A 17,442-nucleotide genomic window follows, 5' to 3' on the forward strand; every position below is an offset into this window, starting at 1 on the left:
CAGGGGTAAAGAAGGAACGGAGTCGGCTTAGCACACCTAATCTCTTGGATCCAGATTTAACAAGAGATGTAATATGATCTTTTTGTTCAGGGATGATGCAAGATGAAGCTGAATATTATTAAACATTAGTGCATACACCTATGGAAGATTTTGTCAGGTTGATGGGTGTAAGAACTGAGTCTTTGATGCATTAAAAACAAGTTTATTTTTATCCCACTCAGAGATACGAGCCAAGTCAGACATTAGGTGTGCCATAGCCTCATCCCTTATTTGTTGAAGTAACTGCTGAGATGAACGTTGCGTGAACCGAATGGAAAGGTGAAGAAAGGAGTCATCAGCGTACGAGTGGATAAGGTTAGATGTACAGCTTAGAAGGTCACTGATGAATAAAAGGAAGAGAGTTGGTGATTGGACAGAGCCCTGAGGAACACCACTGTTGATAGATCTAGGAGAAGAACGATGGCCGTCTACAACAGCGGCTATAGAACGGCCAAAAAGGAAGCTAAAGATGAAGGCACAGATAGAAGGATAGAAACCGTAAGAGGGCAGTTTGGAAATTAAAGATTTATGCCAGACTCGATTGAAAGCCTTTGAGATGTCAAGTGCAATGGCAAAGCTTTCGCCAAATTCCCGAAAGCAGGATGACCAGGTGTCTGAAAGGTAGGTGAGAAGATCGCTATTGGAGCGTCCCTGATGGAACCCATACTGACGATCAGAAAGAAAGTTGTGATAGGAAAGTTGCTTTAAAATTTTTCGATTATGAATTGACTCGAAAACTTTTGAGATACAGGATGTTAAAGCAACTGGACGATACTTAGAGGGTTGGGAATGGCCACCCTTCTTTAGGACTGGCTGAATGAGAGCAAACTTCCAGCAAGAAGGAAAGGTACAAGTTGACAGACTAAGGCGAAAGAGTTTACATAGGCAGGGTGTAAGCACAGAAGCACAGTTCTTGAGGACAACAGGAGGGACTCCATCAGGCCCATATGCCTTGTTAGTACTGAGGCCAGTGATGGCAGAAAATACATCAGCTGAAGAAATTTTAATGTCAACCATGAGGAAGTCAGAGGGGGGGAGTGATGGAGAACAGCACCGGAATCGTCTAAGGTGGAGTTGGAGGAGAAAGTCTGAACGAAGAGATCTGCTTTATCAGTAGAGGAAATAACTATAGAACCATCAGAGTAGAAAAGAGGAGGGAAGGATGATGAGGTAAAGTTGTTAGAAAGGTTTTGGCAAGGTGCCAGAAGGAGCGGGAAGAATTCGAGTTGGAGAGTTGAGAGCATTTAGTACGGATGAAATTATTTTTACCAGAGCAAAGAACAGACTTAGCACGATTCCGGGCAGAAACGTAAAAATTATGTGATTCAGGGGTGGGTTGGCTCTGGTACCTTTTATAGGCCCTCTTCTTGTTGCGGACAGCATTAGAGCAAGGCTGATTAAGCCAAGGCTTTCTTGCATTAGTCAAAGGATATGAGAAATGAATGTATGCTTCCATGCCCGAGAGCATAACCTCCTTAATGCACAAGGCACACTCAGATGGCTCCCGGCCATGGAAACAATAATCATTCCAGGAAAAATCAAAGAAGTACTGCCTGAGGCCCTCCCAATCATTTTGGAGGGTCCACAGGCCGTAATGGAGCGATAGGACAGATTAATGTGATAGGGTTGTGATCGGAGGAGCCCAACGGAGAGAAAAGATTAACAATGTAAGCAGAATGATTAGTTGTAAGGAAGAGGGCAAGTATGTTGGAGCTCTCTCCAAGGCGGTCAGGGATACGGGTAGGATGCTGTACAAGCTGCTCTAGGTCATTAATGATAGAAAAGATGTAGGCTTGTTCACCAGGTGCATCAGTGAAAGGAGAGGAGAGCCAAAGGTGGTGGTGAACATTGAAATCTCCTTGAATGGAGATTTCAGAGAAAGGAGAAATGGATAGAATGTGTTTTATCGTAGATGTAAGATACTCGAAGAATTTTTGATAGTCAGTAGAATTAGGGGATAAGTAAACAGCACAGATATATTTTAGTCAAAGAATGACAGGAAAGCCGAAGCCAGAGTGTGGAGAATTCAGAAGAATCAAGTTCAGGAACACGAGAGCAAGATAAGTCGTTGCGTATATATACATAACAGCCACCTTTGGGTGTGAAATGAGTATAGAGAAAGTAGGAGGATACAGAGAAGGGTTTGCTATCATTTGCCTCAGACAGCTGAGTCTCAGTTAGAAAAAGAAGATGAGGTTTAGAGAAGGAGAGGTGGTGCTCAACAGAGCGAAAGTTAGAGGAAAGGCCACGAATGTTGCAGAAATGAAGAACATAACGGCAAATGCAGGCAGATAAGTAAAAATAACGATTCTCCAAGAAAATATTGTAATAGGCTCATGATCGTTCATAATCCAGTAGCACTAGTCTAATACTGAAGGATTTTGTTGAAGTTCAGTGTGGTCCAAGTTGCAATTCAGTGCACATGAGGCTTCAGTATGAAGTTACATTGGCACAGTGCATAATATTCCTGTTATCTGTGTACTTTCAGGAGGCTGCAATAGGTTCATCATAAGGTGTTCTTATTAGCAGATGTTACAGTCTTCGGTGTTATAGGAGTCTGGTACAGTGTTTTATTCCTACAGGAGTCTGCAGCAGTGTTATACTTCCATTATCTGTGTTTGTGCGTTCGTGTTTGAAGCGAGTGATGACGTACTTATTGATTCTGGATTTTCCAGATTTTCATGTGATAAATTTTTGTTAAGTAAATCTACAAAACTGCATTATATATCTGTGATATGTGTACTCGTAATGTCAGGGGCCATCGGTGATTCCGTAGTCTGATGTGGCTGGTGGTGTGGCTGGTGATGTTGCACTATGACAGTTTTCAGCATTACATTGGCTTCAGCACTGCAGAGTCTGCCGTATCATATTAACCTATTAATGCCCATGGTTCCTGTGTAAGAGATTTTACTAGAAGGGTACTAAAAGTATCACACTCTACCTATCGGATCATAGTCACGAAGTCTTAACTTTTGAATATGCCTAGTTCCGTCCTTCGCTGAGGATGCTGGGAACAAATGGTTTAATCTGCATCACTGTAACCAAGTATCGGCAGACAGTATGTAGAGATGGAACCGACGCACCCATAAGCCTTAAAAGATATCATTGTTCGTAACTCCCAAACACGGGGGTATTTTTTTTAAGCATCTACCCTTAATCCATAAGCTTTTCTATTCCTAAAACATCTAAACTAGCTAAAGCATAATGCTAACACGATAAAACACAGGCAACAAAAATCCAGATATCTCCATACAATATTCTTTTTCATTCTTCCTTTCTTTCTTCTTCTTCTTCTTTTTCTTCTTCTTCTTCTTCTTCTTCTTCTTTAGCTCTAAAATGACAATACCAGTCATATTATTTTTTTTTCCAAAGAGGGGTTTCATTCTCCACTGGGTCGGAGGCACGGTAGACATTACCCCCTCCCCCCCCCGAAAAAAAAACAATGGAAATAGGTTTGGTATAGGTCAGCTTTTACAGTTTTGATCCGATTTAGACAAAACTTGGTGGAAGGGTAAAGAGTAAGGAGTTGGTAAAGTGTTTAAATTTTGAGGACAATCGTTCAAAATTTACGGTGGCAGGATTGTGTCAAACTTTCGGTCCTTTAACTCAGAAAATTGCTCTTCCGTTTGAGTGAAACTTAGTAGAGCGATTTGGGATCAACCATATATTAAATAATTTAATTTTGAGAACAATGGGGCAAGGGTCTAGGTCACATGTCAAGGTCAGCTTAAACGCTTTGATCAAATTTGAACCAAACTTAATGGAGGGGTTCATGGTCAGGCAAGGATAAGGTATTTCAAGTTTGAAAACAATCGGTCAAATGTCAAGGTCACAGAGCTAGGTCAAAAGTTCGGTTATAGACTTCGTGTTATTTTCTCCACAAATTTTTTTTTCAACTCGAGAGACTTTTCGAACTGGAGCGCATTAATCAGAGCCTTTCTTATTCCCTTCGCTGTAACGAGGCTCTTCAGTCGAAAAAATACAAAAACCTTCGGAGCTTTCTTACACAGAGACGATTAAAATTTAGTAAAACAAGTATAAAAACATTTAACAAAATGTTTGAAGATGAAGGTGTGGCACTGCGCTCGGAACCACGGGACAAAGGTCGGAGCAGTAAGACAAACATGTAAGCCCATCCCTACATTTATTTTTTCTTTTATTTCAGTACTCACCATTATGTTTACGCACCGGCATCCCTAGATATTCATGCATTTAGATAAATGTTTTTTTTTTTATTCTTATAAATAGTTGGTGGTAGGTGATGACGATCATCATCCACTTACTGACATTATATTACTTATTTCTTCCTTAAGGTGACTCTGCACCGAGTGACAAACCTAAAATTTCCTTTAACCCAGGAAACCATTTACAACGTTGGGTGATACTCATATAGCCAAACAGCGGGGTGATGTGGAGCCTACTACGGTTCCCCTGTTAACTGGGTGGTTTTAATTCTGTATCCATCTAGGAACGAAACCTCCACACACTCTCCCATGCCTTGCCACAACGAGACACCGTCAGCCACAAGGGAACAACGGTTCACTGCACGGGTCAATCCTGCAGTGGAGGTTGCATGCCTGCGGCTTATGGATCTGCTCGGCCAGACACACCAAAATTTATATATTATTAATATATAATTACTGTTTAATTTTCATACTGTCAGGAGCCGTCGCTGGCTTCTTCGTGTGATGTGGCCCGTGGTGTGTGTTGGTTGCGGCAGTTTTCACGGTTAAAGAATACTTAATAGTACATGAGTCTGCTTCATTGCATAATATTGCTGTTATCTGTGTATTTTCAGAAGTTGTAGTTGATTCCAACGTGAGATCTGACTGCTGGTGTATCTGGTGATACGAGGCTATTGCACTCTTCAGTGTCATAGATTTTCAGTATTACAATCTGCATCATATTAATCTGTTTGATTGTATACTATCCCTTTAATCTGCCGCGTGATGTGGCTGTGTGTCTGGTGATGCTAGACTACGGCAGTCTTCAGTGTTACGGAGCATACAGCGTCACATCACCCTGTTTCATTGTGTTATATCTCTTTTATTTTTATTTTGTCAGTAACCGTCGGTGGTACCGTCGTGTGATGTGGTTGGTGGTGTGTCTGGCGATGCTGGGCTATGGCAGTCTTCAGTGCCACAGGGTCGTGACCGATTATCTCACCTACCCTAAGAAGGTCACTATTGGGGTAAGTCCACGTGCCTCTGCTGTATTTATGTTTTAAAAATCACTATTATCCTTAGTATGAACATGCATTATTCATTATGTGATATCGTAACTGCAGCACTGCTCAGTTACTCCAAAAAGGTCATTATTGGGGTGAAGTCCCTGTGTCAATGCTTTTCTTATGTTTTAACTCCCTCAGTATAAAAACATATATCTTGGTTTATTCTTGTTATTTCCAGGCGTTTTTATTTAGGTTCAGAGGGATTTATCAAACTGCGGAGGTTGGGTACTGCCTTAATTACCCTTTTCTCTAACAGAGTTCATTCCCAAGTTCAATAAATCCTCTGTAGATGGTGAGAGTGAGATGAAAATAACTACGTCACTGGACTGAATGGTTAAATTTCACTTTTATCATTAGTATGTATTGTAGAGTCAAGGACAAAGTTTTCCCTGATTTATCCACTCCATCTACTTCACACGTGAGGCAGATCCATCACTTTCTTCCCTGATGCACTACAGCAGAGAATCGTGCATGGGAAGAGAAATGCATGAAGTCTCTCTAAATAAAAGAGAGTGAGGCGAACTTTTGTCCCAGCTTATCCTATCCTAACCTAACCTAACCCAATCTGATCAAGTCTTAGGGCCTCTTCCCACTCAGTTTCGATTCAGACATACCGTAACGCACTTTGCCTGTTTATGGAGGTCGTATTAGTAGTAGTAGAAGCAGCAGCAGTAGGTATAGCCCCAGAGTCAAGTGAAACACGACCCTGGTGGACTGCAGCCTGAAGTCGCCTTTTTTCAGCAGTCCACCATCCTTCTCCTTCTGGGGAACAAGGAGAGAGAGATGAGGGGCTAATATAACCGGGCAGTGGATCCGCCTAGTTATACTGCTGCCTCCACGTGCATGCGTCCCTCTCCAACACCCGGGACGTGGTACAAGCTAAAGATAAATATTTCACTGATCCACGTTCTGGGCGTACTGATTCTCACATTCACCAGCGTCATGTTTGGTACTGAAAAACTAAATGCTCAGAAGGTGACGTAAGGAAATGAGGTAACCTTCTTCAGGCCTTTACCCAGACATATACCGTCCGACAATTTGCGTAAAAATATGGGTCGAATCGAATGGCCTTTGAGATTTCTTGGCACCCCTTCCCTGGTGATTTAATCTGCATATTATATGTGTTACAGTGAAAATGACGACACTATAAAAGCATTAATAATAACATAAGTGAATGTTAAGGTGTGACACGCAAAATAATTACCAAAAGAAGAGGGGCCACGAAGCTTCCTGTGTCGTTTAGAATACAACCTTACACCTCATTTCAGTCTCAGCATGACGAACTCCTAAACAAGTCTAATCTAATCTTATCTAACCTAATCTAACCTAACCCAGCCTAATGTAACCTGATCCTAATTCATCTTTCCCCTTGGCGTCAGGTGGGCGAGGATATGTCAACAGAGTTCCCAGCAGTGACCGTGTGCAACCTGAACCCACTGCCAAACAGGGAGAGACTGAGAGGCCATCCCGTGTGGGGCGCCTTTGTAAAGATTGAAGAGGAGAACTTAAACCCCAGTAAGATGTGTGTGTGTGTGTGTGTGTGTGTGTGTGTGTGTGTGTGTGAGAGAGAGAGAGAGAGAGAGAGAGAGAGAGAGACGGTGTTTAAAAGATTTGTACTGCGAGGATCACATTATAGGGTTTTTAAAATCATTCTTCATTATCTCGTTATTCATCATCATAATAATAACAGATATTTGTGTCAGCAACCCTTCACTCGTGTGGCAAGGTTTCTGCTCACCCTCTTATCCTACCCCAGGCCAGAGGGAAGTTGTAGCCATGTGTTCACAGCAACGAATACCGAATGACTAGTATTAAGGGGACAGATTACCTTTGGGGCCAGAAATGGACCACTGAGTACAACTGAGGTAATTAATCCTGAGATACGTTAGTCATTGGGTAACAAACAAGCCTTTTTTTTTTTAACCATCTGTCAACAAAAACTATTTTTCCTGATTATTTTCCAAATGTAACTACACATGAGAGCTCCTTCTTTGTGATTTCTTACCTCAGTGCAGAACCACAGTTTTTTACCTATTAAAAAAAAAATAAAGCAGTGTTACACTTACACCTAAACCAGGTTTTAGACTGGGTGGGACTCCTGGGGGCGGTTCCCAGTGGAAGGAGCCGGCCCTCTTGTGTCAAAGGCAATGCTGTTATGAACGTCTATAATATTTAACAAACAAAAAAGAAATTTTGCAGTGGTAGACTTCCACCCAAGCAATCATTAGGCAAGATGGAACCCGCAGTGGCCACCCACCATAAAGCAAGGGAGGGCGATCCTGGGGTCCAGAACAATGCTGGTATGCACAACCATAGATTTTCTGTTTAATCTGGGAGAAGACATTTTGCACATTTAAAAACCTCACAAAAGACAAGGTATGCTCATTTTCTCAAAATATAGTTTTTTGTACTTTACATGAATTTCTCTCATTTAATGATGAACCACATTTAGCTGATGAAGTCTTACTGTAAAGGAGATACTTGAGAGAACAAAGTCTATCTACCTATCTATTGCCAGACACCATAATCCCGTAAGGGGTGGCCATATGACTGAGTTATTTGTTTTACGGGGAGAGGCACTAACCCTCCACCAACCCACTTGTTGACAAGTAGGGAGCACGTATGGTTTGGTTATATGGTTACCACCCAGCGTTGTAAATGGTTTCTTGGGTTACAGGAAACCATTTGGCTTGCCACTCAATGTAAAGCCACCTGTAAAGGAAAGAAAAGCAATAAGAAGTGACAGAAAAGATGGGAGTAATAGGACGAGAGGAGATCAGGCACAGAAAAAGAATGATAAAGGCTAAGGAAGAAGTAGGCAGCACTACATCAAGTGAGTGATCCATGAAAATCTTCTGAAGTTGTCCAGATTTTGCACAATGCTGTTTAGTTTTCATATCTGCAACGGATAAATGAAGCAAGGGAAATATTCTATCTAGCTATCTATCTATTGCCAGAGGCCTCAATCCCGTTCGGGGTGGCCACAAACAAATCGCCTCCACGTCGCCCTGTTCCCCGCCTTTTCACTGCCCTGCTCCCAACTCACACCCCCTCTCTCATATACCTCTCCACCCCATCCCTTCATCTCATCCTCGGCCTCCCCCTCCCTCTCCCCCCCTCAACCTCACTCACATACACTCTTCGTCAGTCTTTCACCCTCCATCCTCTCCACATGGCCAAACCACCTCAGTGTATTCCTCCTAACGCTTCCTATCACATCCACATCCACACCACAACGCTCCTTTATATCCTCATTTGTCAGCCTGTCTCTCCATGTGACTCCACAGGCTCCTCTTAAATAGCTCATTTCCACTGCTCTCACTTTTGACTTGTGTTAACTCTGGCAGTGGAGAAATATCCATGGATCCAACTCAAGTACAATGTCTACATAATTTGACAGAAAAATAACATCCATACCATTCACTTGGTTTGTTCAACATGCTGCCTCAAATGAATATGATGAAAACATTACGACAATTTGTTGAATATATATGTATATATATATATATATATATATATATATATATATATATATATATATATATATATATATCGTCATCGTCGTTATCAGCCGTTGAGGTCCATTGCAGGACCTGCCTATCCCTACCGAAGCAGGGACAATACAGCTAATGTATCTCTACCAAGTGGCGTAGGCTGTCTGGTAGAGACTGTATGGGTAGAAGTGTGAGAAGTGATTGTTGATATATATATATATATATATATATATATATATATATATATATATCTGCCCTCCTTAAGCCGACTGGGTGCAAGCATACTAGTATGCGACACTGGTTCAACCACAGCACCCCTTGTGTCCGCCAAAGTGGTCAGTGGCTTGGTGAACGCTTCCCAAAGTTTTTACAACTCTGGCGGGGTGGCGAACCCCCGCCCACCAGCGTGCGAGACTTCCTAACTGAAAACCAGAACTCATTCTTTACGTCATATTACATTATTTGATATCAGTTTCAAGACGATACCAAAAATTTAAAGATAATTTCCTCAAAAAAGTAGATTATCCCTTGAAAGTGATAATTCAAAGGTTTGTTATACTGCACGAAGAATTTGTTATGAGGTTTGTTACTTGTCCGTAAGAGCCTCGAACTATTAGCAACAGATCTTCGCTTGTTGTGAAACTATGCCTATTAGCCTATTACTTTGTTTCAGAGAGGGACAGGGACAGAACATGAGAGGAAAATGTGACTCACGATTGTATCTTACAATAGCCAGCTCGTCTGACTTAATGCACTCCTCCTCCAGAATGTGAAAACCTCACAGAACAGTACGGCAAGGAGAGTGCAGATCCTGCCTATGGTGCTGGTACTACCTATGGTGGAGGTGATGCCAATGTTGGAGATGCTACTGGTAAGTTAATAGTAGTTGTAGTAGTAGTAGTAGTAATTGTTGTTATTCTTGTTGTTGATCAACTCCAGCGTGTCTGGCCAAGCAGACCCATCAACTGCATGCAAGTAACAGCCCATGCAGGGCCTTCCCATGCAGTTCACTGGTGTTTCCTTGTCGCTGACAGCGCATCGCTGTTGTGAGGTGTAGGCAATAGTGTGGAGGTTTGGTTCCTAAATGGACGCCGCTTTTCCTCCTAGGTGACAGGGACACCATAGCAGGCTCCACATCACCCCGTTATCTGATTATAAGGTCAAGACACAGCGTTGTAAATTATTTCCTAAGTTACAGGAAATCATTAAGCCTGTCAGTCAGTGTGGAGTCACCTAAAGTGGAAAAAATTTATTAAAAATGACAGGAAGTAAAGAAGGAAGAAGGGAGAGAGGAGGGCAGACACAGAAATACAACGGGAAACTTGAAGGAAGAAGTAGGGAGCACTGCATCAAGTAAGTGGATGATGGTTATCACCAAAACCTACCACTGACTATCATTATTAATTACTTAACAAATGACTACAAACACACACACACACACACACACACACACACACACACACACACACACACGATAAAATACTGACTACTTTTTGATGACAATATAATTCCTGGATATGACTGTCGGCCTTGAAACAGACGCCCATCTCCATTGCACATTTAAAGAATCATTTCTAGGATAGTTTACTACTGTTGCGGAAATGAGCTAATTTGAGGGGGGGGGGTGAATCGGAGTAATTTGGAAAAACGACCTCACACTGACGTCAAACATTTCGACAACTTTGTTTCATTTCGGCGGTCTAAGATCCATATATGACTTCTAAAAAAATGCACAGTTCTGGTGTTGATAAACCGTGGCACAAGCTGTTTGCTCCAGTGGGCTGACAACATTTTTTTTTTTTTACATTACACGAACAAAGAAAAGGAAAACAATTTAAAAAAAATAATAATTCATACACCAGATTAGAGATGTCCTTCATTCACAATAAATCTGTAACAACTGGATCTGAACTGCTGTAGGTTGAAGTTTGGGTGGAAGCGAGTTCCAAAGAGACTCAGTTCGGAGAATAAAAGACTTCTGATAGGCAGAAGTTCTGCAGTATGGTAGTGTGACAGTCCAATCATAAGCGCTACCGGATACCTGTGTGGCGAAGGGGAAGGCATGGACAGGTGACACAATGGATGCAACTTTGTCAGAGTATTTCCCATAAAAGTATCTGTAAAATAATGCAAGAGCAGCAACATTCCTTCTTACTTGTAGGGAAGGTAGTTCATTTTAATAGCAGGGTTATTAATAATTCCAACAGTTTTGTTCTACATTTTGTCCAGTTGTTTTAGTGCAGCCTCTCCACATTCGCTCCACAAGTGTGAGCAATATTCGAGCTGAGAGCGTACATCACAGTTATAAATTATAGATAACTGCTCATCAGTGAAGAAGTTATGGATTCTAGACAATAATCCAAATTTCTCTGGAGGTCCATTTGAGGGTTTTGTTTAGTGAAACACCGAGAATTTAAGTTATTTTAGGGGTTAGAATATTCGTTGCACTGAAGGTAATATAAGAGCCAGGCAATATCTGTCTCTTAGCAAATTGTATATATTTGGATTTACTATCACTAAACGAGACAATGTAATTTTGTTCCCATTTTGTGATCTTATGTAAGTCTTGATATATAAAGGTTGCTGTACTGAGCTGGGGATTAGAGAACTAAATTATGTGAATGAGTGGTTAAGTGTGAAGGAACTGTGAAGCGTTGAGTCGTTTGCATAAGAGTGAATGGGATAATGGGTGATAGACAAGAGATCATTAATATGAATTAGGAGTGGGGTTGGAGCCAGGACTGATCTTTGTGGCACGCCAACATTTATCAAGTGAAAATTGGAATATACATCATCTACTTTTATCTTTCTGTCGCCGAGATATGAGGAAATCAGTGGAACCGAGGGTGACTGGCCATGCAAAGAGAATTTGGGTAGCAGGGATCTAGTGAGACCTGGCAATGTCACATGGTAATATTTATTTCGTCAGTGAAATGGGCGAACGGTTAATAAATTGGCTGTGCATCCTATTCGTTCGTCTTGTATTATTTCCTAATATAACCGTGAAATTGTCTAGTATCATTACATTCAAATGCTACCATATAATACACCTACTGGGATTCAAGACATGTACAGTATAACATTTATCTGTCGAATTATCTGTTGCTAGCACAGTCTCTCATTCTCCATCCCCTCTACATGACTAAACCAACTTAGAATATTTCTCTTAACATTTTAAATCACATCCACACCAATGCGACAATGCTCCTTTACTTCCTCATTTGTTTGTCTGTCTCTCCATGTGACTCCACATGCTCCTTTCAGAAAACTAATTTCCAATGTTTTCATTTTTTTTTTTTTTTTTTTGTTTGTCGGTGAATTCATTTGGCTTTGCTGAGATTTTCCAAAACAGAGGAGTAAGAGCTGACCTATCTTAACCATTTCAGTAACAGATGCCCTTCCTAATTTAAGCATCTTTCCTAATTTAAAAATCATTTGGTGCTTGTTTGATGAAAGTGAAGAAGCCATAGAGTTAAACGGGTTAATCCCTTGAATCCAGCCCTGTGCTTTACACTTCTGTGCTGCTAGTGTCAGGTAACTATGTTTAGTTTAGGGGAGAATTTTTTATTTGCAGGGGGTTACATTTAGTCATCATTAACCTCTTCACTGCTAAAGATTCTTTGTAAGTTAAAGGTCATCAGGTTATGACGCCATGATAGTGAACGGGGAGAAACTAAAGATCCACTTCAGTTATTTCTTACTGATTTCTCAATATATGGACGCTTGGTGTATTAGTGAGTTTAGACACTCCAACTGAATGTGACCCATAAAGCCTTACATGCGAGGATTGAATGAGGTTTTGTTGTTCATATAATGACAATCATGAGTGAGTAACTTATCACTCTTCTATCTATCTATCTATTGCCAGACGCCTCAATCCCGTTTGGGGTGGCCACAAACAAATCGCCTCCAAGTCGCCCTGTCCCCCGCCATTTCACTCCCCTGCTCCCAGCTCACACCCCCCTCTCTCATATACCTCTCCACCCCATCCCTCCATCTCATCCTCGGCCTCCCCCTCCCTCTTTCCCCCTCCACCTCACTCACATACACTCTCTTCGTCAGTCTTTCACCCTCCATCCTCTCCACATGGCCAAACCACCTCAGTGTGTTCCTCATAACGCTTCCTATCACATCCACATCAACACCACAACGCTCCTTTATATCCTCATTCGTCAGCCTGTCTCTCCATGTGACTCCACAGGCTCCTCTTAAATAACTCATTTCCACTGCTCTCACTCGTGACTTGTGTCCTTCCAACAACGTCCAAGCTTCACTTCCGTAAGTTAGAGTTGGTATCACAATACTGTCATGTAGTAACTTTTTCACTTCCATGCTCACTTCCCTGTTTCTTATCACTGCTTTCAAGGAACCAGCAACCTTTCTTCCCTGCTGTACCCTTTCAAGCACTTCACCCTCCAAACCTCCATCCTTACTCATCACACTACTCAAGTACTTAAACGTACTCACATTTTCCAATTCCTCACCATCCAACCTCGCTGTACATTCACTGACTTCACCTCTCTCAAAGACCATCACTTTACTCTTCCCTACATTCACCTTTAGATTCCGTTTCTTACACACTCTCCCAAACTCATCCACCAAGCCTTGCAGCTCTCCTTCGTCTTCACGCAACAACACAGTATCATCTGCAAACAACAGTACAGGGAGTTTCCAAACACTATCCTCTCTCACCAGGGCCACTCCAACATCCACTACCCTACCTTGTACCTCTTTTATTACCCCCATCCATGTACAGATTGAACAACCATGGAGACATGACACATCCCTGTTTCAACCCAACCTTCAAAGAGAAAAATTCACTTAGTTCACCATCCACACGCACTGCAGCCTTCGCACCATCGTACATACTCTTCACAGCATTCAACAACTTCCCATCTACTCCATATATTCTTAACACTTTCCACAATCCTTGTCTATCCACCCTGTCATATGCTTTCTCCAAATCCATGAATGCCGCATACAACTTCTTTCCCTTCTCTAGAAACTTTTCCACTAAAGATCTGAGAATGAATATCTGATCTACACAACCTCTTCCCTTCCTAAAGCCTCCCTGTTCTTCTCCAACTAATTTCTCTTTCTCTAACTCTGTCAATAAGTATCCTACCATACACTTTTCCTATTATACTAAGAAGACAAATGCCCCTATGATTACCACACACTTCTTTTTCCCCTTTTCCTTTGTACAAGGGAATAATTATACCTGACTTCCAATCCTCCGGGACTCTACCTTCCTCCCAGGCCAATCTGCACATCTTCCACATCCATTCTACTACTATCTCTCCCCCATGCTTCAGCATTTCACCACACACTCCATCAATTCCTGGGGCTTTCCCAGATCACTTATCACTCTTGATTATATATATATATATATATATTATTATGCATGAAGTCTCTAAGCTCCTGGTACGATTAATAAAAATTAACAGCTTGTGCGATTTACAGATGACTTGAACCGGAGAAAGAGATTTGCCGAGGATACCAAGTACAGCATCCCTAAGGACCTGACCACCGCTGATCTCTCGGTAAGCATAAGATCAAGGGTTGTTACTATGAAAAATTTTCCAGTTATAAAAATTATCTTGAACTCATTTTTAGTCTGCCTAATGTTACCCATTCAATGACACTCAATGTATTTTGTACAAAACAATCTCACATGGTTTCTTCCACTGCTGTAAACAATTCTGACTGTACTGTAGATTGTGCGTGAAAAAAATGAAGTAAAATGAATATAATATTGTAGCATCTGCCAACTACTTAGTTTTAATGACCGCTCCTCACTCACACTGTCGTACGGATGTGGTCCCATTTCCAGCAACATCGTCATGTTTGGATGCTGTCCCTCATCCAGAAACATTTTCGTGTGTCCAGGTCACTGCAGCATGCATGCTTAACCCCTAAAGCTCAGCTGACGGCAAAGGCCATTCAAAAACAGGCGTTTGGGGTGCCTAGGACAGGATGACCATTTTGCATTTCTCAGTACAATTTGAAGCTGTGCCCATTTTGTATGCTGACCAGTATGTGACACGCATATGGGAGGCGGGTGAGTAAAAATGCCAGTCTACCTCAGGAAATGGAAGCGCTTGAAACAATGAGTTCCAGTTCCACATCGTCTGATACACTTGCCATTGCCATTGACCGCCCTATCCCTGTTACCTCCACCCCTGCCAAATGTCACACCCATGCAATGCAGGGATTAAGTCAAAGTGCGGTTGGCAGAGGATTGGAGGTGATAGTACTGTGTTTGTTGGGTGGGGAGACAATGCCTGAAGACGGTAGCTACCACGTAGAGTGATGTGCCTTAACTGCCCTCCCATGCCTCCTCTCACAACTCCTTGCCACAACTCAAGTGACCCTGATGACCCACAAGAGGTCACGGATTTCTCCTACCCTTCCAATACCTTTGGAGAGTCCTCTGAGGTGTTGTGCTCTAAGGATATAGGTCGGGCAGCCAGAAGCCATCTGCGACACAAATGCTGCATTACGAACCCCCAGTCTCCTTTGCAGTGCCCTCGCAGCATTTACACATCACCATCATCTAGCCAACACCCACATCGTCCCAGCCTGATACTTTGCAGGTGTGTGGGGAAGTGTATTTACTGTAAATCTGTGCAGACACAGACGGAAGTACCTTCCCAACGTTTGACGAATACAGAATGAAAAAGTCGAACCATCTGACACATGCACTAGTAGAGATAGGGGTTTCATTGCATTTTGCCAGTTATAAATTTTCTTCAGATGGAATTGGAAAAATAGTTGTTTCTTTGTAAATGAAAGTAGAAAAAATAAGTTGTATGGAAAAATAAGAAAAATGTAAAGAATAAATGTTTTACCATGTTAAGAATTGACATTTATTTAGTGAAGTAAAACAGTAGAAGTAAAATGTCCAACATACAAACGTTTTAGAAGAAAAAGAAAATTACAGTATTGAAAATAAGTGTTATGATCAAAATAACTACCTAGAAATGAATTATTACAAAGTAAAAAAAAATACGGCATAGAAGACAAGTGATGTAATGGAAGTTAAAGTGGTCTTTTAGGGCAAGTACTGTACAGTGGTTTTGTATTGTAAGGAATACAAAACAAGTATTGGAGCGAAACTGAGAGTGATCTCTCGAGGCAAGTAGTGTACAGTGGTTCTATATTGTACATAACCATTACTATTCCCCTCTCCCACACACCGTAAAGCACAGTGCCATTCTGAAACAGCCAGAAAAACTGCGCAGATTAAATGAGCCGAACGTACAGGATAATGATTCTGCTGCAGTAGCGGGGAAGAGGAGTGGAAAAGTCTGGTGGTGCAAGGGTGGTGTGAGAGCAGGGCAGCCCCGTCCTGCCCAGACCGCCACAGCCTGTGTGGCCAGCCTGCATTGGCCACCAACGCCTGTGCTCCTCCGGGTGCAGCCTTTGTACGACACCGAAAGTTACATTTCTTCTTCACCTTCTCGCCACCTACAGACCCATAGATGCTCACAGTGGAGAGATGAAGGATTGACGAGTATTTGATCTTTTATAAAATACTCTAGGTGGTATAGTTACTGAAATATGATAGTCTAAAAATAAATGATATAGGAAAAACACCAGCATACAGTGAGCGGCTTTATGGGTTAAAGTTCCATCTAGCTGCTGTAGTTCAGAAGTATTATGGTTAATATTAACCTTTTACCACTGTAATTATTCTCAGAGTGAGATGCACATAAATACTTACACTGCCAGATGAATACCGTCATTCATGGCCGATTGCCAGCTCCCCCATATAAAGTACACATTATATATATATATATATATATATATATATATATATATATATATATATATATATATATATTATGTGCTTGACTCTGGGCATAGGCTTCACAGCCTGCTCCCAAGGCCCAGTTGTCCTCCTACATACCATACACCTCCACATGTCACCACTTCGGCGCTAACGCCCACCATCCATATTGAATACATGCTAGGGCTGTCTCATACAGGACTGGTGTATTAGTATTAGCGGGGGTATTTTTGCATGTCGGCGGGTCTTCTGGTAGATCGGTAAAGTCAGCTTTACATGAAATTCAAATCAATCTGTTCCCTGCCCCAGCGAGGATTTGAACCTGGGTCCGGCAGGACCGCAGGCCACCTCTCTACCGATTGAGCCACCAGGGGTACTCGGTGTCGTATGCACGGAGTGACTTATGCTGAAAGTTACCGTTCCGCTCAGTGCGCATGCGCCGAGTGGCCGTTTAGCTTCTGGTTTGAAAGTATCCGCATGTTATCTCAAATTTTGTGCCATTTATCAACAACATTGTATGAATACATGTGTTAGGAAGATAGCTGGATGTCTTATTGACCTGTAGGTAACTGTAGGTCGATATATGGGTATACATAAATAAAGATATATATGTATGTTACAGGCAGATTGTGAAATGAGTCATTTCGTGAATTAAGATTAATTTAGTTTAGGTTTATTTAGGTTAGGTTTATCTAGGATAAGGTTAGGTTAAGGTTAGGTTAGGTTTGGTTAGGTTTGGTTATTTTAGGCTTAATAGAGAAGGGAACGGTAACTCCCAGCATAAAGTCACTCCGTGCATATGACACAGGCATTGCTGGGCCAAAAAGGCAAACGCTCCAATCCTGTTTGTTCTAGTTCAGTCTTTCTTTCTACTCCAAAAATACCAT

General features: G+C 41.7%; 1 protein-coding gene across 1 annotated transcript in view; it reads left to right on the top strand.

Annotated features, from left to right (window-relative positions):
* Nucleotides 1–4,094: 4,094 nt before the first annotated feature.
* Nucleotides 4,095–17,442, top strand: part of LOC145416093 (epithelial sodium channel subunit beta-like) — a 73,158-nt gene continuing 59,810 nt past the window's right edge. The window contains exons 1-5 of the mRNA XM_080285185.1: nt 4,095–4,165; nt 5,104–5,230; nt 6,649–6,784; nt 9,530–9,634; nt 14,227–14,306. Coding sequence (XP_080141311.1) covers nt 4,095–4,165; nt 5,104–5,230; nt 6,649–6,784; nt 9,530–9,634; nt 14,227–14,306 — 519 coding nt within the window. The remainder of the gene's footprint in view (nt 4,166–5,103; nt 5,231–6,648; nt 6,785–9,529; nt 9,635–14,226; nt 14,307–17,442) is intronic.

This window comes from Coenobita brevimanus, chromosome 104 (genome assembly GCF_032717465.1).
Source record: "Coenobita brevimanus isolate Jiangsu-jjx chromosome 104, ASM3271746v2, whole genome shotgun sequence".
NCBI lineage: Eukaryota > Metazoa > Arthropoda > Malacostraca > Decapoda > Coenobitidae > Coenobita > Coenobita brevimanus.